Genomic DNA, 22389 nt, shown 5'->3' with positions numbered 1-22389 from the left:
AAATACCAACTCACTGCCAACTCAAAAATATTAATATATTGCTGTTGTGAACCGACGGAAGAAAATGTGTCCAGTTCGTCGTTTTTTTAATGAAATAATTTTTTCATGGTTAGCCATTCGAATTTGTTAGAAGAGCAAAACTTTTTTTCTCTTCTGGACATTGATATCTTGACTTTAGCTTCGCTTGTATTTATGCCACGTGTACGAAGTTCCCTTGGCTAAAGAAAATCATGCAGAAGTCTTGCTTGAAAATTTAATTTGGTTTCATTTGCACTACTTGTTATTTCTTCTTTGAGAAAGAATTTGTTAACTATAAAATGAAAAAAAAAAAACAAGAACATTCACCAACGAACTTAATTTAATGTTGGACTCTTCAGAATACAAATTAAGCCCAAAGAGGACGTCTTAAATCAAGAAATTTACCTCGCGTCTCAGGGCCCTCTGCCTTTGTAACGTCTCTGGGAGTGACTTCAAGACTGATTTCAGTCTGTGGTTAACTTTCTTGTAGTGAAGCTGAGAAAGACAGTGGAAGGACGGATGCTATGAGAGCATTTAAATAAGTTCGAATTCGGTTCGCCAACAGCCACATCTGAATTAGTTGTGAGTTTTTGAATGTGGCGCGGTCGGCGCGGAGCAACTTCTTGATTAAAACAATTTCCTGATTGGATGATTTTCCGCACGTGTTTATGTAGCAAGAACAACACGGTTGTCTACCACACATATCTCGGGGCCTTTGGGACTTGTAACGTTAATTAACTATTCACATAGAGGTGAATTCATTCGCAAACAGGCAGAAAGCTAAAAATATGGAATAAATTCTCTCCATTTAATTTCTAAAAACGTCAACAAGCTCTCTATGTAGTTTGCTTTGGAGGGTACAACGTACATTTGAGCCGTCTCGATTTCCCAGCAGACAGGGAAAAAAAATCCTGCATCCCGTGTCCAAATTTGGGTGAATCCCGTTTCCCGGCTAGCACAAGTAGCAGTCAAATCCTGTTAAAATTTCCGTCAACAGATTTTGCGTTTTCCCGAATCCTGTATGGGAAAATAACATATTTGTGCAGTTCTGCAATAAAATGAAAGGATATGGAAAAATAAAAAAATAAAAAAACGGGTAAGGAGGAGGAAGTAAAGAAGAGAGAGTCTGGGAACAAGATAGGGACAATGACGTAATGAAACAAGTCATTAGATTTAAATTGTAATATTTCGAATAGAATTTTCAAGTGGTCTCCGTGGCGCAATCGGTTAGCGCGTTCGGCTGTTAACCGAAAGGTTGGTGGTTCAAGCCCACCCGGGGACGAAATTTTTTTTGTTTTTCCTTTCACATTTCTTTTTTTTTTATTGCAGTGCAAAACCTTCACATTTAATGTTTATGTTACGAAAAGTTGGCTAAAGTTGGAGGAGAATCTATCTTCATTTTCACTTCTTTGAAGTTCGTTCGTTTCCTTTAACCCAGAATGCCTTACGCGCGGCAACAAGTCTAGCCTCGCTTCGATGCTCAGTGTTGTTGATTGCGCGGGCCGTTCAAAGTTTCGTTGAATGGCGGATACAGGGACTATCTGAAAGTTACACGGTGAAACAGTTGTGAATAACAGCCATTTTGGACATGGGATCACGCTTCAAATCAAAAGGGAATCAAGATTTGTATCAAGTCCGTTTTTCTGTGGTCGTTTGGTTGAAATCTATAGAGTGGTAGGAAGGAAAATCTTGATCGAAGATGACGTCTCGCTTCATGGGCGACTCGATTGAGGTAAGACCACAAAAATGGCTTCTCGGTTTCATATTTCTAGAAGAGTGAATCGCGATGCTGAGAGTGAAGCTTGTCATTTTTCCAAGCTATGCTGGGTGGATTCTTAAACAGTTAAGAATAACGGTGCGTACCGGCATACCGATACATGATTGTAAGCTTCAGCTGAAGCTTACTTTGCGCTCAAAGCATGACCGCTCACAGCACAGTGAAATAAGTATTAAAAGGAACGCACTTGTTCGTTAATTCAGAAATATTAGCATATGAATAATAATGTCACGGCTCAGTGTTGAAGTTATTTCTTACAATCACCGTATCATAACAAAACTCTTGCAAAGACATCTTAATGGTTCTTTGTATGTTGCAATGGTTGTTGAATACTTTGATCTTACTAGAAAAATCGCAAAAGTTTTTGTGAGTAGTGTATGATGAGAACTTGATTTTTAAGGTTAGGTTTGGAGAATTACAGTTGTTGGAAAGAGGATAGGTTGGATCCGTTCTCAGGTTAACCCATAATTTCCTTTGTTTCCTATAAATGATAAGGACCTAGGACTAGGAAACAAAGGAAATTCGAAATCAACACGAAGTTGAACGCTGGTTTAACGCAAAAGTTTTTGTGAGTAGTGTATGATGAGAACTTGATTTTTAAGGTTAGGTTTGGAGAATTAAAGTTGTTGCAAAGAGGATAGGTTGGATCCGTTCTCAGGTTAACCCATAATCTCCTTTGTTTCGTATAAATGATAAGGACCTAGGACTAGGAAACAAAGGAAATTCGAAATCAACACGAAGTTGAACGCTGGTTTAAGGTGATTCCCTAGTTTTGCACTGCGCATCTCTTACTGCGCATAACAAGATGGCCGCCGTAAAAAAGAGCATGAGAAGTAATATTATTAAAATGAAGTTGACTGAAGAGAAACGCTATTGGAATTTTTGCTTGCTGTTGTTTCTTGCCGAGGTGAGACTCAATGTGTTGGGAATGTGCATAACGTAAGCAGTACGCGTGTTGCTGAGTTCGACCTCCTCTCGGAGAACCTCGATAGTGGATGTTTAACTTGTGCTTACTCACTTTGATTTTCTTTTTAACACTTTCTTTATCACATTGTGTCCTAAATGTGATATCTCGATGTAAATTCTGTAAAAACGGATTTTTTAATACTTTCTTCCCCCTTTCACATACATTCTATTTGGAAACTCGCCCCAGTCCTCTCTCAAAAATCGGAGAAAATGCGTTTGGTGCACACTTTCTGCAGCTCTACCGCAAAAACGAGTACGGTGACCCCCATTTTTTATTTCATGATTTTAATAAGGACAGTGCTTCCTTTCGATGAGAAAAAAATTGGCACAAATCTATGTTCAGTTTTTTGGCAATTTTACTAAATTGTACGGATTGAGCCATCACGGGTCGAAAAGCGCGCGTCCAATTTAATTCTACTTTGGAGGGTAAAGTAAAAACAAGGGCATTAAAAGACATTTTTCTGGTACGTAAGTGGATAAACAATACATTAAAGTCAAATTCTGTGTGATGTCACGTGCATCATCGAAAAAATCTCTCCTTTTTGTCTAGGTTTGCGCTACCCGCAATTTTTGTAAAAGGGTCCTAAATAGCCGTATTTGTCAGCATGGTGACGTCAAAACGAGCACGGTGACCCCCACTTTTTATTACTTTTTTATCATCTTCTTGACTTGTTACATCAGTGTACCAAGTTTTAGCTAAAATCTATGTTAGGTTCTTTTACTATGGAATCACCTTAACGCAAAAGTTTTTGTGAGTAGTGTATGATGAGAACTTGATTTTTAAGTTTAGGTTTGGAGAATTACAGTTGTTGGAAAGAGGATAGGTTGGATCCGTTCTCAGGTTAACCCATAATCTCCTTTGTTTCGTATAAATGATAAGGACCTAGGACTAGGAAACAAAGGAAATTCGAAATCAACACGAAGTTGAACGCTGGTTTAACGCAAAAGTTTTTGTGAGTAGTGTATGATGAGAACTTGATTTTTAAGTTTAGGTTTGGAGAATTACAGTTGTTGGAAAGAGGATAGGTTGGATCCGTTCTCAGGTTAACCCATAATCTCCTTTGTTTCGTATAAATGATAAGGACCTAGGACTAGGAAACAAAGGAAATTCGAAATCAACACGAAGTTGAACCCTGGTTTAACGCAAAAGTTTTTGTGAGTAGTGTATGATGAGAACTTGATTTTTAAGTTTAGGTTTGGAGAATTACAGTTGTTGGAAAGAGGATAGGTTGGATCCGTTCTCAGGTTAACCCATAGTCTCCTTCGTTTCCTATAAATGATAAAGACCTAGGACTAGGAAACAAAGGAAATTTGAAATCAACAGGAAGTTGAATGCTGGTTTAACGTGAGAACACATTTTATCCAGGCCCAGGTTGTTCAAACGTTGGATAATGCTATCCACCGGATAAATCACTATCCAGCTGATAAGTATTTGGGAAACCAATTGCGATTTTCAATGGATAGAGATTTGAGTGGATAGCGTTCAGGGTTGTCAAAAGTAGCCAGGTGCCTGCAAAAATCGCTGCCTACTTGGTTAGTATTGGCCAGCTACTCTGCTTGGCATTTCTTTACAGATGGTGTTTGTTAAATAGAATATACGTAGACTGGCTGCTTACTTTGACAACTTAGCTGTCTACTTCAAAACTTTCTGACAACCCTGGCAGCATTATCCACCGGAAACTACTGAGGCCAACAAGAAAAAAAAAACTGCACATATACCATTGCCATTTTAACAGCTGCATGTGGCTGTACATATAGTTGCTGCTTTGAAATCCTTCCTTGCAAAGCTTTTGCTCTAACTGCCTTTTCGGTATTTGTTGATCAATCTCTTCACAAATTTTTTGAGCCATATTGCCCTCAGTATTGGTACACTTTCAAATGTGTAGTCCCAGAAGATATCCATTCCTCCCCAATATAAGGGATTTTTTTTGAGAGCCGCTTCCTCCTGAGAATTCCAATTGTGCTTCGTAAATTTTGTTGATCCTTTTAGTCTTTTAGACCCCCTGCTCGCCCAAGAGTTTCCAATCCCTTCTACATGTATATGGGGGAGTAATCAGTATGGAAATTTTCCTAAAGGGTACCAATGTACGCAATAATTGTAAAATCATCTACTCTCTTTGGTTACTGATTACATGCTTGGGTAACCTATATGTAAGATGTATAAGGTTACAGGTTCAAAGTGTTCTTTTTTAGTAACCTGAAACCTACAAACCATTGTGTAGCTTTGTTCTGGACCATATAATTATGTAACTTCTGGCCCCAGTTGTTCAAAAGTTGGATAGTACTATCCACCTGATAAATCGCTATCCAACGGAAAAGTGTTAGGGCAACCAGTTGCACTATCCAGTGGATAGTGATTTATCTGGTGATAGCATTATCCACCTTTTGAACAACTGGTGCGTTTTCTTTGTATTTACATTGTCATTTTGGTTAGGACTTTCAAGTCCTGGAACTGGTAGGCAAAGGAGGTTTCGCTTGTGTGTACCACGCTCGCTGCAAAGCCACGGGACAAGAGGTTGCCATCAAAATGGTTAGTTAATCATATCTTAATTAACTTATGCTTTTTATAATTCCTGACATTGGACTGTCTTGACTCCTTTGTGCTGTTCAATAATTTCAGTGGTATTTAAAAAAGGAAAACTAAAGATAATTCTATCCAATGATTCAGTGATTCTATAATAATAATATTGTTATTATTATTTATATTAATAAAAATAATGTTAATAATAATAAAAAATTAATAGTGTCATCAAAACTTTGGAGAATATTTCTAGCTTTAGTACATGTATTTCTACTGAGGTTTTTTTAGTAAACCTTATGATTTGAAACACAGGCATGGTAATCATTTCAACTAACTCTGGACCCAACGTTTCGATGATTCTATCATGTCATCAAAACCTTAGCCAAAAATTTTAAAAAATAGTTCAAGTATTTTTACCGATGTTTTTTTAGTTAACTTTTTATCATAATGTGACTTAAAAGAAGGTCATGTTAATTATGTCCATTGCACTTTGTAAGTGATCCTACATGTACTTTACGTGAATGTTAATTATTTTACACATCACATGTATTTCCTTTTCTTGACACAGATTGACAAGAAAGCTATGAAAACATCAGGAATGGTAGCAAGAGTGAGAAATGAAGTTGAAATTCACTGCCAACTAAAACATCCTGCTATCCTTGAGGTAATAAATTTAAAAAAGTTCATGTATCTAAAAATTTTGTTTCTAATAAATGTGTTCCAAACCAAAATTTTGAGCAACTTATGATGTACAGTGTACATGAGTACCCATGAATCATGGGACTTAACTAATGTCTGCATTCATTCAACATTTCTGTACATGTTAGTGTCTGTTATGGGAAGACATCTCTGAGACTTGGATGATTGTAATTAAAAAAAATATATGTAAGAGAGGCTGCATGTAACCCCTCGTTGTGGGAAGTGTACACAATGTAGTGGTTTTAATATAGTACAGAGGACTTTATGTAGAGATGAGGTCCAGGTTTAGGCTTTGGCTACACTGTAGGGTCATTATTGTGTGGTAATCTTGATACCTTACTGTCATGGTGCCTCACTGCACAAAGACTATATTTTAGACATGGATACCTGTATTTAATACTAAAATGCCTGGTGTTATTTCTGATTACATCTATAGCCCTTGGAAAGTGTAAAAAAGAATGCACTATGCTGTAAACTATTCTGGTACAAGGGTTTGTCCAATGAAAATCAAAATTACCCAACTTCCTGATGGATGCCATTTAAGTTTGTTTGATACATGTATGTATCTTCCTCGACCTCATAACTCTAGGGGAGCATTTTATGTGGAGGTAAAGGCACTACAGTAAGGAATGACTTTAACACAGAATTGACCTAAAAAGTGACATAGAGCTGTGCATGTACATACATGTCAAGGCCGTGCTCTGAGGAAAATTGATGGGAGCCCAGTGCTCTGAAACTGTAAAATCCAGGGTGCCCAGCATATGATTTGTATGAAAAATCTGAGATTTTCTAGTCGCCCGAGGGCAAAAGTTAGGCGCCAGGGGCCACCGGGCTCTGCTAGAGCACAGCCCTGCATGTACACTGTACATGTACATGTTGGCCCTTAAACTGTGGGTTTTAAAATTAATTTTTTAAATCAATACTTGTGAGAAAGCTACATGGGTTGCATTATTTAAATTCAACCCAAAAAATTCCTGGTAATTTGAATGCACACTGTCTCTTGGACGAAAATAATGGACAGTACTTGTAACAATAATGGAAAACTTAACTTTCAACTGTGAAATTTTTAGAATTATTGTAGCCTTGAAAGAGCTTACAATTTTATTGTACATACAATCACTGACATCATTCTGTTATTCTTCAGCTTTACAATTATTTCGAGGATTCAAATTATGTCTACCTGATCCTGGAAATGTGCCACAATTCAGAAATCAACCGCTATCTCAAGAAAACAGGAAGACCAGTGGGTGAAAATGAGGGTACAGACTTATGTTTTCTTTAACCAGTATTGAAGAATTGATTGATAATTCATGATGAAATTTAACTAGAATTAATTTTATGTTTAATGAGTTGGCTGCAAATCACATCCCAGTTTTCCTCATTTACATAAATTAAACCCTCCCTTCATGTACCTCTAGAGCTATAAAAATAACTGAAATAACAAGGAACTCATTAAATGACCATAAGGATGTATTTTTATTTTCATTTCACAAGTGTGAAAAAATACAGTACTTACAGCAAATCTACAGTAATGTTGTGGTATTATGCAGATTGAGGAGGGTGTTATCTGCTGAGAGTGGAATTACAATATTGCTTGCCAATGTAATTACGCCAAATACAGATCTGCCCCACATAATAATGATAATAATAATAATATTTTACTTCTATCTGTCACTCACATATCTTGTCAAAAATTTCTTGAAGTTTAAATTCGAATCTCAACATCTTGTGTTTGTTAATTTTACCTCTGTCAGTTTATCTTGGGCACAATGTACATGTTACTGGTCAAATTTGATTTCAGGTTAAAGATAGGTAGATTCTCAATTTCCTTTATTGTCTTTTTGGGCTAGGAGACAAAGGAAATTGAGAATCAACCTAGGTTAAATCAAGATCAAGCTAAAGTCAAATTTGACCTGTAACATACATAAGCACAGCTGTACACAAGTACTGTTTGTATGTTCAACATGCTAAATGTTCATCTCTGATGAACATATTCACCCTGAGCAACTTCCCTCACATGCATTCCCTTCAGTTGTTCAAACACTCTCAAGAATTAATGGCTGAAAGGGAAGGCTGGGTCAATGATGATTACGATTTAGATTAATATTTATTTTATCATTATTATTATTATTATTATTATTTTTATATTAATTACTGGGCTGACTTTCCTTCTTTGGTAGCTTGTCACATCATGACTCAAGTTGTTAAAGGAGTTTTGTACCTTCACTCTCATGGCATTATTCACCGTGATCTAACTCTAGGGAACATTCTGCTCACAAAAGAAATGGATGCTGTAAGTTTGTTTTTATGATAAGTTTGAAAGGAAAAGAGATACAAGTTGTACATAGTACAATTGGACTTTAAAGTCACTTTTGTGACATTGATTATTAATTTTGTTATATGATGGACATTTTCTCTGTTCAAAGTATTTACACTGTTACCCTGCAAGCAGAGACTACATTTTCTTTGTGTAAGCTGTTGTGCGTAAAGTAGCCTCTGCTGACAACCATTCAAATCTGTCCAAAAATGTAAATGAATAAATAAAAAAAAATGAGTTTTTTTCCTGTTCTTGACCAGTTTAGAGCATTGCGTGAGTCTTGTGTAGCAAATCAGAGTTGTTGCAATTTTTTATTCCTGTGAAACTTGCGCTATTTAAGAACAGACCTGACAATTAATTTTGCTTGCGAATTGCAGGACGAATTTCGCTTATGCACAATAGAAAATTGAATGGTTGTTGGCCGAGGCTACTTTTCGCACACCAGCTCACACAGCAAAAATGTAGCCTCTGCTCGCAGGGTATTACACTGTGCAATGTACAGTGAATGTATTATCAGTAGGGAGGTTAGGTGTCGAGTATACACGTATGAAAATGTACTAGTGTACTTTGTCCATTTGCAGAAAATCGGTGATTTTGGCCTTGCCACAAGGCTTACTATGCCTAATGAGAAGCATTATACAATGTGTGGAACACCTAACTATATTTCTCCGTGAGTAAACACTTTAAGAATCTCCAATTAATGCTTGCATCATTAAATAGTTGCAGGTAAATTTACCTTGAATTCATCCAACAGCAATACAATAATTAACTGTAATATTGGTACAATGTACCAATGTATGTAGGAAAGCGGGTCCAGTGTTGCTGGTTTTTATGTACAGGACGTCATTTACAGTGTATAAAGGGTTTTGCTTATTGTTTTTCTCACAATAGTCACTTAGATATTGATCGCGAAGGTTTGCCCGCATACTGCAGGTCTTCATCAGGCGATAGTGTTGATTTTGGGGCTATTTGTACAATGTACCAGTGTGATTGTTTAGTGATTGGTGCGTCATGATCCTGGCTCATGGTTGCTGGGTTTCAATCCAAAGCATTGTTGGCATTATTCGAGGTGGAAACTGCTCCATTTATGGTCCCCTGTGGTACTGAATGGCTTCTGTGTTGTCTGCAGGTATCTATGCCTCAGGCATCTTCGTTCCACTTTTTTCTTTACACCAACTGATAATTATAAAGCGACACTTGTATATCTTGCATTATTTATATTTGTACTGTATCAAACAAATCACTGTTTTCCAATGAGTTAGGTGCAATCAAAGCAATTTAGAGTACATGTACAGAGAGTACTACATGTAGAATGTAATTCAGTGGTGTTAGTATGTCCATTTACAATGAAATGGTGATGAGAGAAATTAAGGAATAATTCACACACGTTTTCTCCAAATGCTAATAATTTCCCAAACCTTAAGGCAAAAGGAATTGTTATGATTTGGACAAAACACAAGAGTGAAATTATTCACTATTTTCACAAGCATACCATTTGATATTGATTACCTGGCTATTAATATCATGGGTGACAAATACACTCACAATCATAGGTTTTGACATTGTTCATCGAAATGATTATCGGTCGAGAACTCCACTCAATGAACACTTTAGAGCTTGAATTTTGGCTTAAGTTGATATTGTTGATGTGCTCTTTTGTGTGTTTAGGTTTTCTAAAGCGTCTTTTAATGCCCTAACATCTTCATTGATTTCATTACATTTCAAAACTTTGCTGTCATCTTGGCATTAATTGACACGTATGGAAGGTTGCCATGGCATTTTTGTAATTTCACATGTGAAATTATAAATGAATGCTGAAATTTTGCGCCAAAATTAAGGAGCAATTTAATTCTACAGAAAATTTTCTTTTTTTTCTTGTAGAGAGATAGCCACTAGAGGTCCTCATGGTCTTGAGTCTGATGTCTGGTCTCTGGGATGTATGCTTTACACCCTGCTGGTTGGAAAACCTCCTTTTGATGTGAGTAAGAGATTATCAAAAAAGGGCTAAAAAAAACTTGAATTCTAGCTTGGTCTTTGGGCAAGCAGCTCTCGCATTTTATTTTCCGGGGCCACCTCTTGCTCCTCTCACTTGATGATTTCTTTAGTGATCCATGACTGGCTTTACCCTTGCTTACTTTGCAAGTCAGCTTGAAAAGTTACTTGTCCAGCAACAAAATCTACCTGGCCCGGACCACTGGACGGGACTTTTTTTGAGCCCTGCCAAAAAAGCTTCCTACGCATGTACATATACATGATTTTTTCAACAACGTGTAATATAAAAAATACCCAAGGCTTTGTTTTTGCGCTAAGAAAAACTGAGGGGAACCCAGTGCTTGGAAGCTTCGTGCACACTGTACATTGTATGATATCCAGGGTGCCCAGGATACAATGTATGAATTTTACTTTTCAGTATTTGTATGACAAAACTACAAATACATTAAAATTTCCTAGTCATCCAAGAGCAAAATAATAGGGCTCTAGTGGTCAAGAGGTGCTGTTAGAACACAGTCCTGTTCTTGCCAGAATAAAAAAAAGTGTGGTTTACTGTATGGTATTTATTTTGTAGTTTTTATATAAGCATCGAAGACTGCAGACTGAAGTAATTTGCAATAATTTTACCTAAGTCACTCAGCACTACCTGTATGCCTGTGGTTAGTTTTTGATTGCCAAGAAGAAAGTTCTCTACTTAGGAATACTTGGGAGATTGTATCCTGTGTGAGTGTGAACACAACCAAAGACATCCATTTCTAAATATTACTAAAAATATTAAATTGGTTTTAAAATGTTTTAACTTTAGACTGAGGCAGTAAAGAGCACATTAAACAGGGTAGTGTTGGCTGATTATGATTTACCAAGGTGAGTTTGAACATTAATAATAATAATATTATAGTAATATAACAAGGTTCAGGGTTCTCAATAGATTTTTAAGTAGGAGGTGATCACTGATAAAGTAGGAGGCTCTTCAGCAAAGCCAGAGGTGTCAAAACAAAGCAAAGAAAAGCGACCTAAACACAAAGTAAGCGGCTATAAATCCCAAAGTAAGCGGCGATCAATCGCTGGGTGCCGCCTTCTATTGAGAACCCTGAAGGTTTACCCAAAAGATGTACATGTACTACTGTTTTTAGTATTAAACAACAATTGACAGTAATTATACAGTGAAACCTCTATTAAGCAGACCCCCAATTAAGTGGACACCCTCTATTAAGCAGACACTAAGTAGGGTCCTGAAATTAACGTATTATAATTCCCTAAAGTAATAACAAACCCCTATTCAGCAGACACCTCTATTAAGCGAACGCGGACACCAAAATAAATTGTATTTGGCTAAGTTTGTTTGTTAAAAACCTCTATTAAGCAAACACAAGACTGAATTGACAATAGTAGTATTGGATAATGTCCTTGAAATACGTACTGTAGTCGATAAATAAAGATAAATCAATTCATTTATCTGTCAATGAACTGTAGATTAGGCCGAAAGTCTTGCACAAAGAACAGTGCAGCTTCCTTAGCTTCCTTAGTAACATGGATCTTTATCACAGTACAGAGTAACTGTTGAAAGTTAATCGTCAACAAACATTGCGCCATTTTTGCAAACCTCTATTAAGCAGACACCCTCTATTAAGCGGACACTTGGAAAGGTTTGCTTAGTAGAGGTATCACTGTATTATTCTTGAAAGTACAATGTAGAGTAACTCTGACAGGATAAAAAATTACTTGCTTACTGCTGTAGTACTGTACTTACAATGTAATAAGCAGAATTCTTGTTTGTTTGCTTGTGTTATGGTAGTAATCTGTCGTCAGAAGCTCAAGATCTCATTGCGCAGCTCCTGAAGAAGGTACGTTATAAAATGAACTACGTACAGTGGTCTAAATGGATACAATCTACTGGTGACTTACTTACAACATACCCGGTACACTGTACATGATGTGTACCTGTTTTGCTAGGGATAACTCTTTGATGGACAAAATTTAGCTTTTCTTATGAAAAAGAGGTTTACATTTCTGCATTTTGTGTGACATATTTTATACTTGAAAAACTGGAGTATGGTAATGTGGTATGGCCTAGAGCCCAGGCCTCAATAAATAGGGCTATCTGAAGAATGAATTACTATCCAACAATAAGTATTTGGGAAACCAATTTAGTTATCCAGTGGATAGAAATTTATCTGGTGAATAGTGTTAACTACCTTTGAAACAACTAACTGGGGCGTGAAGATGGGAGCTCTGGCTGTGGAATGTTTAGTACAAATAAGAACATCCTTTCTGCCCCCCTGCCCCCTTTCCATGCTATCAGACTCTGTAACCTTGGTTACAGCCCTGCTTTGTCAGAGGCTATTCCTCACCAAAAGCAAACATGAAAACGTTTTGTAAATATTTTACCAAGACATGGATGATGATGACAATGATGATGATCAAAGAATTTTTAATTGTCCTTCTGAGGCATGCAGGGAATTTGCAAGCTGTTGCATATGCCTTCTATACAAATACACATAAATAAATTTGCATAGTTTTTAGATACACATGTAAAGTAATAAATAAGTGCTGATTAATTTTTTGTGTTATGAACGACATTTTAGAATCCTGGAGACAGAATCACCTTGTCAGGTACATGTACTGATCTATGTACTTAATTCTTAAATTGTTCTTCTCTCGTACCTCACCTATTGGTTATAAGGCAACTACATGTAGTATAACCTTGATACTTTTAATAGTGATTACGTATGTTTTAAAGTAAAAAAAGTAATTGATCGGCCATCAGTGACTTAAAGGTACCTTTACCAAGGTGTTAGATTACTGTAAATCATTGATTAGTTACCATGACAATCCCTTGGGCTCTAAGAGTGAGCTACATTAATTTTCTCCAAACGATATTGATACGTTATTGAGAGAAGAGGTTATGAGAATCAATGACAAGATCACAATTCTATCAAGTTCTCTCAACTAATTTTAAGAATAAGGAAAATGTATGGTCTGAGGCTTGAAGGGTTAAAACAGGATAAGAGTTATCAGGACTTCAGACCATTTAGCCCTTATTTTTAAGTACATGTACAGTAGAAAAAACGAACGAACAAACAAACAAACAAGCAACAAACAACCCCAAAAATTTAAAAGTCACAAGTTGAGGGGTGAAAAAAACCACTACAACAACAACAACTACAAAATAAATCAAAAGCAAAATCAACTGAAAATTACCTTACTCCTGTTATAATGGTTGGGTGGAAAAAGCCCTAGCTCAGTCCGCTAGGCACACAATATAGAGTTCGACGTTTTTTTTTTTTGGGGGGGGGGGGGGGGGTTGAGTTCGTCTAAGTGGGTTAAACCTTTTTTTGGGGGGGGGGGTGGGGGCGGGGGGTAAAATGAGTTCAACTTAGCATCGAGTAACACTTCGAGTTAACCAAATTAGATTTAGCGTTTTTCAACTGTGCATATTGTACTTACAGGGATTTTAGATCATCCATTTATGACTCAGGAAAGACTGCTGAAGTACTCCTCAACTGACCGGCTATATCCTCCACAGGTATGCCATGCAGACTAAAATACATCGCTCATTCAATTCAAAAACTTAACTATTGTTTATAAAACTTGCACTAGAATTAAAATTTCAAACACGGCTGAGGAGAATTTGGGTGACAAAGAGGTGCGTGGAATAAAGTTCAACTGGCCAAAGGTACATGTACATTAGAGAGCGAAAAGCGTGTGTTTGCATTTTGTACGTCATGTAAAAATCATCAACAAAGATGAGCTCAGAGTAAGGCGACTGAGAGGCTGTTGGAGTCAAGGGCTACAGCCGAGTGTAATGCGTAACTATGACAACCGTATGAGTGGCATCTGCCCAGGCATATTATTCTTTCCAAAGGGAGGGAAGGGTAAGAAACCGAACATTTTAAGACTAGGAGCAACGTCAAACGACACGAACGTAATGGCCCGACCTCAACAAAGAAGGTGTAAAATTCCCAGAAGACCTTGTGAAGCTACTCGAACTTGCAAAAGAGAGCTTAAGCAAAGACGTTTTTGAGCGACGCTCGTCCACCAGAAATGAACATTTTTCATTCTTGGGCAGATCGTCTCTATAATAGAGAGCTTTAGATTCGGGGACGAGAACGACTACGAGTACGAGATTTGACTCAAAGTTCTTTTCGCGTATTCTCTAAAAATAGACACCCCGGAAAGCTTCATTGTACTTTTTTCACCACAAAAGTTACCATTGTTATCTTTATTGCAGGAGGTTAAGCCCTCTACCGGTCGCAAAACCTCTAGCATTTGATAACATGTTTCCGCCACTACTCTCCCTAAAACTCGTACTGGAATGAAGATGACTATCACTTTTTCCTGCAAAAAAGACGCTGGTACACGCGCAAGCACTGCTTGAGAAAATCTCGTATTGGTAGTCGCCCTCGTCTTTACTCTTAGAATCTAAACTTCTTTAATAGTAGTAAAGACACTTAGCAATACAAATTTTGTAGCGTCAAGGCAACGACGTTTTTGAGCGACGCAAGTCAACCGGAAGTGAGCGTTTTTTTAAATTTTAAATTACCTTGACGCCACCAAATTTGTATTGCGAAGAGTCTTTACCCCTATAGCGACGATTTGCCCAAAAATTTGTTTAAAATCAGGGTTTAAGAGTGTAAAAAGCCACTCCCGGTCGACGTGCGTCGCTAAAAAACGTCGCTGCTTAAACTCACTAGTATGAGGAAAAATGCCTCACTTCCGGTTGACCACATTTTAAGACTGGTGATGATGATGACGATGAATGATTGTAACGTTGATTTACCCTGTTTCTTTAGCGAAATATCAATGAGCGATCACTAGACAGTGGAAATGGCACAATGGCTACAGTCTCTACAGGCCTTAGTCGGCCTTCAAAATCCACTCGTAGCAGCAGTGATTATGCAAAATCCATGGGCATTTCTGGGGATAATGACGCCTTCACTAACAGATCAAGTGATCGTCTGTCTGACGCTTGGCCTAGACAAGGCCGACACCCACCCTCTCCACCAGTGAGACAGAGAGCAAGGTACTGCAATGTTAATTGCAATTACATTATTTTAGAGAGTTTTAAATTCTGAGACGAGGACGACTACGATTACGTGATTTTCTCGATACTGGGTATTGCTCACGCGTGAACCAGCGTAATTTTGGCGGGGGAAAACGTGATAGCCGTCGTCACTCTACTACGAGTTTTAGCGGGAATGTCGTAGTGGCGGGAGCAAGATATCAAATGTAAGAAGTTTTTCATTTTGTTTTCGGGAGAGGGCTTAACCTCCCTCAGTATAAATAATCGTACTAACTTGTTTGGTGGAGAAAAGTAAAATCAAGCTTTCCGGGGTTTATTTTTTTGAGAACATGCACAAAAACTTTTAGTTAAATCTCGTAGTACACGTACTCGTTCTCGTCCTCAAATCTAAAGCTCCCTAGTAAGATTATGATGATTGGTTTTCATATTTCGTACAAATTTAGTTTATGCAGATATAATATCATGATAGCGTTATAGCCGCTGTAGTAAGGGTGATTTTCACTATTACTCTGGGATCGTTCGTTGCCGGAGCCGGAATGAGAAGTGCAGATTGTTATGACCTGGTGAATTTTTCTGATATATTCGTCACTTGTGATCTAGTAAAAACAAGATTTTCCCAGTCGCAAGGAGGAGGGGACGAATAAGCCGATCACAGTGCATGAAAATGATCACTAATTCGCCATTTCCCGACTCCGACAATTTAATTGGATTACTGGTGACGAAGTCATTGACAAAATCGGACTCCAATTGAGCTCGGCGTAAAGAAAATGTAAACTGGCTGGTTATTGCGACTGTGATTCCGTCGTGCTTAGGACTTCGCTTTTGTCTGCGAGTGTTGATTTTACTACAGCTTTCTTACGATCTCAACTCCTTCGCTAGTGAAAACAAATCTTTAGAAACTGGATAAGCCTGATTTCCGCCGCCGCTTTCCTAGGAAGTTACGGCTGGACGCGTGACGGAAACGGTGGCCCTGTCTGCAATTAATACATTATTGTGAAATTGCTGAGTGCATGAGGGTTTTATGTAGGGTTTTTGAGGGGTAGAAGCTCCCCCCCCCCGAAAAAAAAAATGCCCAGCTTCTTCCCCAAATATATTGTTATCATTACAGTATATAAGTATTAAAGTATATCGGAAAAATCATCCAGACGCGACGAGGTCAGTGCACGTGAAGTATTCCCTGTCTAAGGACACTATATGAAAAGGAACATGGAGTATTGTAACATTGTCAGAACGTGATCACGACTAAAAAATAAAACAAAATACCACTGTAACATTTCTCAAAATTGTGTCTCAAAATGCACCAGATTGCATCTCAGCACATTTTCATTTGAAACTTTTAGGGGGGGCGTGCCCTCTAACCCCCCTAGGAAGCTCGTAGCCTTCGGACACTCTGGACTTCTCTCTGGCATCTCCCCCAAACGATAAATCCAACATAGACCCCTGTGCATCGATTTTCATTTTTCTTTTGTTTGATTTCCATCACAGTCACACTGAAAGTCAGAGCACATCTGATCAGAAAACAGGTTCTTACACTAAAGACCTAATGCGTGGAACAGACGTGGCTCGCCCGCCCTCGTTAGGCTACAAGACTGCAGAGTCCGCGTCCTGGCTCTCCAATATAACAACCTCGACATTTAGAAACAAGCAACCAAAAGACAAGGAAACCGCACCCAATACTGGAAACAGCCTGATCGCAAAATTCAGGTTAACAAATAGTTGTTGCTTGTTTTGTGTTTATGACTGCTAGCCTGCAAAGGACGGTGGGACGAAGGGAACTTCCCTTCGTTTCTGTCGTCAGTTCGCCTTGTCACGTGCGATCTCTTGAAGCGCTTTTTTGGTAGGCTCATTCTTAGCCGTTTTGCATGCTGTGGAAAAACGAAAAAGAAAAAGAACTCTAACAACAACAACAAACAAACGAACAAAGAAAATAATGTTCTTGTTGGTGCTTGCTTGGCTTGCTTGCGATATTATGCAGTATAGATGACTAGTTCAAAACCGCAAATCTCATCTTAATATTAGTATGTAAGACGAAAATAGCCATGTGCTTAAGAAAATGCTGCATTATTTAAACAAGGTTCTTGCTACACCTGGAACTTTAATCTTTTTTCTTTTTTTTTTTTTGGGGGGGGGGGGGGGGGGGTCCTTTAAAGACTTTTTAAGAACTACCTTGGTTTTTCTTACTTCCGGAAAAGTCCTATTTTCCGAGATAAACGTATCCTAGCAGGTGACAGAGGACCAGCCAGCATCTGCGGAATCTTTGTTCTATTTACTATGCCTTGATGCATCAGTTTTCACAATTTTAGATGTTTTTTAATGGTGTCACATAGTGGGTATAGGGGAATAATTGTTCACATTTTTTGTCTCATTAACATATGCTCATCATTATCTGATGAAGCTAATAAAATAAAACACCTCAATATTGAAAGAGAATGACAATTTCAGTTGTCTCTGAAAATTTGATCCCGATTTAGCGAATGATTTCCGAGAAATTATCTTTTAAAAACTCGAAATTTTACAATGAGAATGTATGAATCAGTAACTTTTTTGCCACCCAGCAATTTCGCAGTTTTCGATGGCTGATATTTCCTTCAATATTGCATGCAAAGAGCTGAAAAGTTGCACAAATTGCTCAAGTTAATCAGCTCTTTCAACTTTTGAATTTGGTTCGTATATACGGCCACGACTTCTGTGAGTTAAGTCGTATGCTAATGAGGAAAAATGGAAACAATGATGTCAGCAAAGATTCCCTCATTGGATAGATGTTACTTGACGGGGAGGGGAGAGGGGGGAGCAGGGAGCGGGGAACGAGTACGGGGACCCTGAAAGTGAAAAATGGGGACAAAACAGAGAATTGGAAATGAAATTACTGATAAGACTTACCGGCTAGGGTTCAAGGTAGGACATCTATGATACTGAGATGATGCTTTACCCATCTTGTTTTCCCATCTTGTTGGTGTCATTTCTTTTCAGGAATTACAATGCCAGCAAATACAGCAGCTCGTGTGGTAACACACTTGGAGACTTCCTCAAGAATGCAACTAATGGTGTTAACACCAGCAGTAGTGGATTCAGTAGCACAGAGCCAAACATGAATCGACAAGAACAGCATCACCGACCAGGTGATCTCAATAGTGGCACTGGTTACCAACAGATACCAAGTAATGCCAGTAGGTCAGACTGTGAAGAAACAGCAGAAAGGAGTGATTATCGACAACATCGGCGACGTGGTAGTGACAGTGTCACGAAAGACTCCGGTCTAGACTTCTCTCATATTCAGGAAACGGGCATGCATGAAAAGCATTCTAGCGCTGAACAGGCAAAGAGAAATGGTAGAAGCAAATCCGACTCGTCCAGATCTAAATCACTGGGAGACATTGTAGAACCCCTGAATTCCGAAAGGCTCAGACCAATTAGACAGAAGACCAGAAATGCTGTGGTTAGCATTCTGGACGACGGAGAAGTTGCTTTGGAGTTTTTTCATCGCAAGAACGGTGAAGACAAAGTTTTCGAGGTGCTGAGAATTTCACAGAATGGGATGAAGATAACTGTATACCAGCCTAATGGAAAGACAGGGGTCCCTCTATCATCACAAACCCCTCCACCCTCGGGGTGTGACTCCACATGTAGCTATCTGTTTTCCAACTTGCCCTCTAAGTACTGGAAAAAGTACCAGTATGCTACGAGGTTTGTTCATCTTGTGCGCAAGAAAACACCGAAGGTAAACATTATTGTTAGTCCCTTTTTTCGCTGACATGAAATTCAGCACGCTTGGCAGTTTTTTCAGTCCACTGAATGCTTGATTTTTACCTTGCAGGTCACAATGTATTCCAAGCATGCAAAATGCATGCTTATGGAAAATTTTCCAAATGCTGATTTTGAAGTATGCTTTTATAATGGTAGGTGCCAGACAGAGTGTTACTTATGTCAAGGTATAGTGGCCAGAAAAAATATCGGCCATTTTGACTAAGGTTGTACGTACCTTTTGTGGGACCGGGTCGGTTTTGTGGCGTATTGCACCATAGGACTGTTTTAAAGGACAAATTTTGAGCCCGTCTCCTGTGCAACCTCGTGACAGCCAATAAGAGGCTAGGACATATCCAAACTCTCCCATAGTGTAAGTCGACATAACACTTACCCAGTCTCCCCCTCAACCCTAAAAATGGCCAGTACCCTAGGACTTATTTTAACGTTTTACTTGGCAGTCACAAAATGCTATTTTGTTATTCCCCGAGGCAAAGGGCTCAGTGTAACTGAACCACTCACTCACTCACTAACCCAACCTCTTCATCCCCGCTGGACATAGGGCGGCTGTTCGCAATCAAACGTCGCCACCGCCACTCAACCCTGCCCTGAGCTTTGGTCTGCCTGAGTGCGCTTCGCCCCATGTTAAACCCAACTCCTCCAGCTCTCTCATCAATGTTTTCCGCCAGTGTATTTGAAACACTTGCTATTCAACACTGAATGACTGGTTCCGAGGGAAACAGTTAATTTTGTCCACCTCGGGAAACATTGAGATTCGAGGGAAACAAAATTAACTGTTGTTTCCCTAGGGACAAGTCTTTAAGTGATTTGTTAGAGAGCGGGAAATTTGAAAGCTTGTAACGGCGGTCGTCGGTCAACATTCGTGGGTGACAGTTTACTGTTACCCTCTGACGTCATAGATGTTTGCAATGTTGCCCGCTCAGAGATTTTGGCGGGAAACAATTTCATTGTTAGATGTCATGTGACCTCCAAGTAACCAATGAGAGAACTCGCTGTTGGGAAAAATTTCCAGCTGTATAACAATTATCAATATTTTCTACAGGGGCTAAAGTGCACCAGTCACAGGAGTGCACACGGATAATCGAGCCAGGCGGAGTATCATACACGTTGGAATCAGTAGGAGGTCTAGATGGTGTGACACAGGATATGAAACCGTTGTTGGAGCATGCTCAGAATTGCTATCAGCAGTGTGTGCATCTAGAGAGAGTCATTAATAAGGAAGAAAGTGAGAGTAGCGGAGGACAGTACTTTCCTTTCATTGTGTGCCGCAAACCACCTGTGTCGAGAAATAAGTCTCTGAAAGGAAACGATGGACTTACCGAAGCACACAATCCTAGGTTCGTAAATATGTTTTGTGATTTTTGTTCCTTCTTCAATAGGCCGTGTAGATTCTCTTCCCTTTAAACACTTGTGAAGGCATTCATTTTAACGTTAATGAAAATCTTGTTCCCCCTCCACCACCCCCCCCCCCCCCATACTTCCACCAAAATAGTTTCATAATCCAACATTTTTGCGAAAAATGCCGCCTCCAAAACGAGTAAGTTAATGTTCTCCAAGCGAACCGAAGTGAGGCTTAGTTAATGCTCAACAAAAGCAAACAAACGGGAGTAAAGAATCGAACGTTGTGGGGTGGAGAGAATGCGACAGGTAATAGTCGAGGGCCGAGGGGGCAATCTTGCCTACTGCGCGTGCTCGAGCGTCGAAAGCTGTAATCTGACCTCGCAATGTAACATTAGGAATAAAGGTTAAGGACTGTCACTATTGACTAAGATTTCTTTTTGCCGGGCCGAGTATACGCAATTAGTAGGCGGGGAATTGATCTTCTGGGAAGATTTTGTTTCTACTTTTCTTTTATTGCCTATGAAAGTATAAGAGGTCATGTTCATAGTGGCCGGAAGGAATCCCCGGCTTTTTGTGACAGCCCCGCAGTATTTATGTGTAAGGAGCAAAGCTTGAAGTGGCGGCAAGGGTGAAGGTGAGGTTGTCCCCTCACTAAGGGTGTCACAGCGGAGGCAGCCTGGCCGAGCGGTAAGAGCGCTGGACTTGTAATTCGGAGACGCTGAGTTCAAGTCTCGCCCTGACCGCTACAACCAGTTGCAAAAGTACTTGAGACACTGTACCGTATTTTGGCATAAATGGCCTGTCCATGATCTTGTGCTTGTGATCCCCCCTCCACCCCTTATCAAAGTTGCTAGCAATACAAGACCAAACTCAAAACTTGGAGGAACAACTTTGAATGGGAGGGAGGAGGGAGGTCAGTCTTACATTTTACAGACCTGTGACCAGGAGCGATTTGAAGCAAGAAAGGTCGTTTTTCCGTGGAAGTGTCTCAACATTTTTGCAACTGATTGCAGCTGGATTTGTTCTCGGTAATCCCGAGTTCAAATACTCGGCCAAGTCTGTAAAGGCCAACTGGCTCGCCTCCTACCAGTTGGGATTTTATTTTTTTTTTGAGGGGAATGCAAGCTACTGACAGGGTTCGTACAGAGTCTTGAATTCTTGAAATTTGCCCAACAATTTTCCGGGCTGGAAAAAGCCTCCAAAATAGAGATAGTCTTGAAAAAATGGTAAAAAGCCTTGAGTTCTTTTAAAAGCTACAACAAGTGTTTTACAAGATAATTTTTTTCGTGTTGGTCAAATCTTATTCAATTTCGCTAGTACGTTTGCAGCGCATAATGGAAAAAGCTTTGTTCCTGCGTTTTTTCAAGGCCTCTATTGATCACCTATTTGATAACCTTGAGTCTGGAAAAAGAAATTATTGTTTTGGAAAAAAGTCTGGAAAAAGTCTTGAATTTTGGATTCAAAAATCTGTACGAACCATGTACTGGGTTACCAGTAATGCTACCCTATAAAAAGCCTTAATCCTTGTCCTTTTGTTTTTCTTAATCTCTTCATGAGTAATTGAAAGGTGGCAAGTCCACTTTTTTACTACGAATGTTGCCAACAAGGCTTTCTAACCTAAGCTGTGACTATGCTGTTTCATCAGACCCCCTGACTCCATGGGCAACATAACAGTTACTGCTACATCGCCTAGCACCGTAGCCCCAGTCAATACCTCTCTACTGTCATTCGATGGTACTGTAGCAAGTGTGTTCCACAATACAAGGCCGTCTGCAGCATGCAATGATCACAAGCTCGGGAGACGATCACAGTCTTGTGGTGATGAGTCATCTGAGAAGGTTGCTAGATCACCATCTGAGAAAGGGAGAATTCAACAGAGCCAGCTAACGACCAAGGAAGCTTCCAAGCTGGGGTCAATCTCGTCATCATCGTCTCACGTTGTAAAGAGCGTTTTTGTCCAAGGTGTTGGGTGG

General features: G+C 39.1%; 1 protein-coding gene and 1 non-coding gene across 2 annotated transcripts in view; both read left to right on the top strand.

The window, feature by feature from the left end:
• The first annotated feature begins 1226 nt into the window (after positions 1–1226).
• Positions 1227–1300, top strand: Trnan-guu (transfer RNA asparagine (anticodon GUU)). Its single transcript has one exon. It is a non-coding gene; the product is annotated as a tRNA-Asn (tRNA).
• A 417-nt stretch (positions 1301–1717) lies between these two features.
• Positions 1718–22389, top strand: part of LOC140949014 (serine/threonine-protein kinase PLK4-like) — a 22576-nt gene continuing 1904 nt past the window's right edge. Inside the window, exons 1-17 of the mRNA XM_073398270.1 lie at positions 1718–1750; positions 5196–5291; positions 5851–5946; positions 7126–7240; positions 8162–8274; positions 8880–8968; positions 10180–10276; positions 11096–11154; positions 12086–12134; positions 12876–12903; positions 13740–13816; positions 15084–15313; positions 16799–17017; positions 18284–19031; positions 19128–19209; positions 20118–20412; positions 22062–22389. The exon at positions 22062–22389 is cut by the window's right edge and continues 9 nt beyond it. Coding sequence (XP_073254371.1) covers positions 1718–1750; positions 5196–5291; positions 5851–5946; positions 7126–7240; positions 8162–8274; positions 8880–8968; positions 10180–10276; positions 11096–11154; positions 12086–12134; positions 12876–12903; positions 13740–13816; positions 15084–15313; positions 16799–17017; positions 18284–19031; positions 19128–19209; positions 20118–20412; positions 22062–22389 — 2754 coding nt within the window. The remainder of the gene's footprint in view (positions 1751–5195; positions 5292–5850; positions 5947–7125; positions 7241–8161; positions 8275–8879; positions 8969–10179; positions 10277–11095; positions 11155–12085; positions 12135–12875; positions 12904–13739; positions 13817–15083; positions 15314–16798; positions 17018–18283; positions 19032–19127; positions 19210–20117; positions 20413–22061) is intronic.

The sequence above is a fragment of the Porites lutea genome, chromosome 9 (genome assembly GCF_958299795.1).
Source record: "Porites lutea chromosome 9, jaPorLute2.1, whole genome shotgun sequence".
In the NCBI taxonomy this organism is placed as follows: Eukaryota; Metazoa; Cnidaria; class Anthozoa; order Scleractinia; family Poritidae; genus Porites; species Porites lutea.
This window is presented reverse-complemented; position numbering and strand designations above follow the sequence as displayed.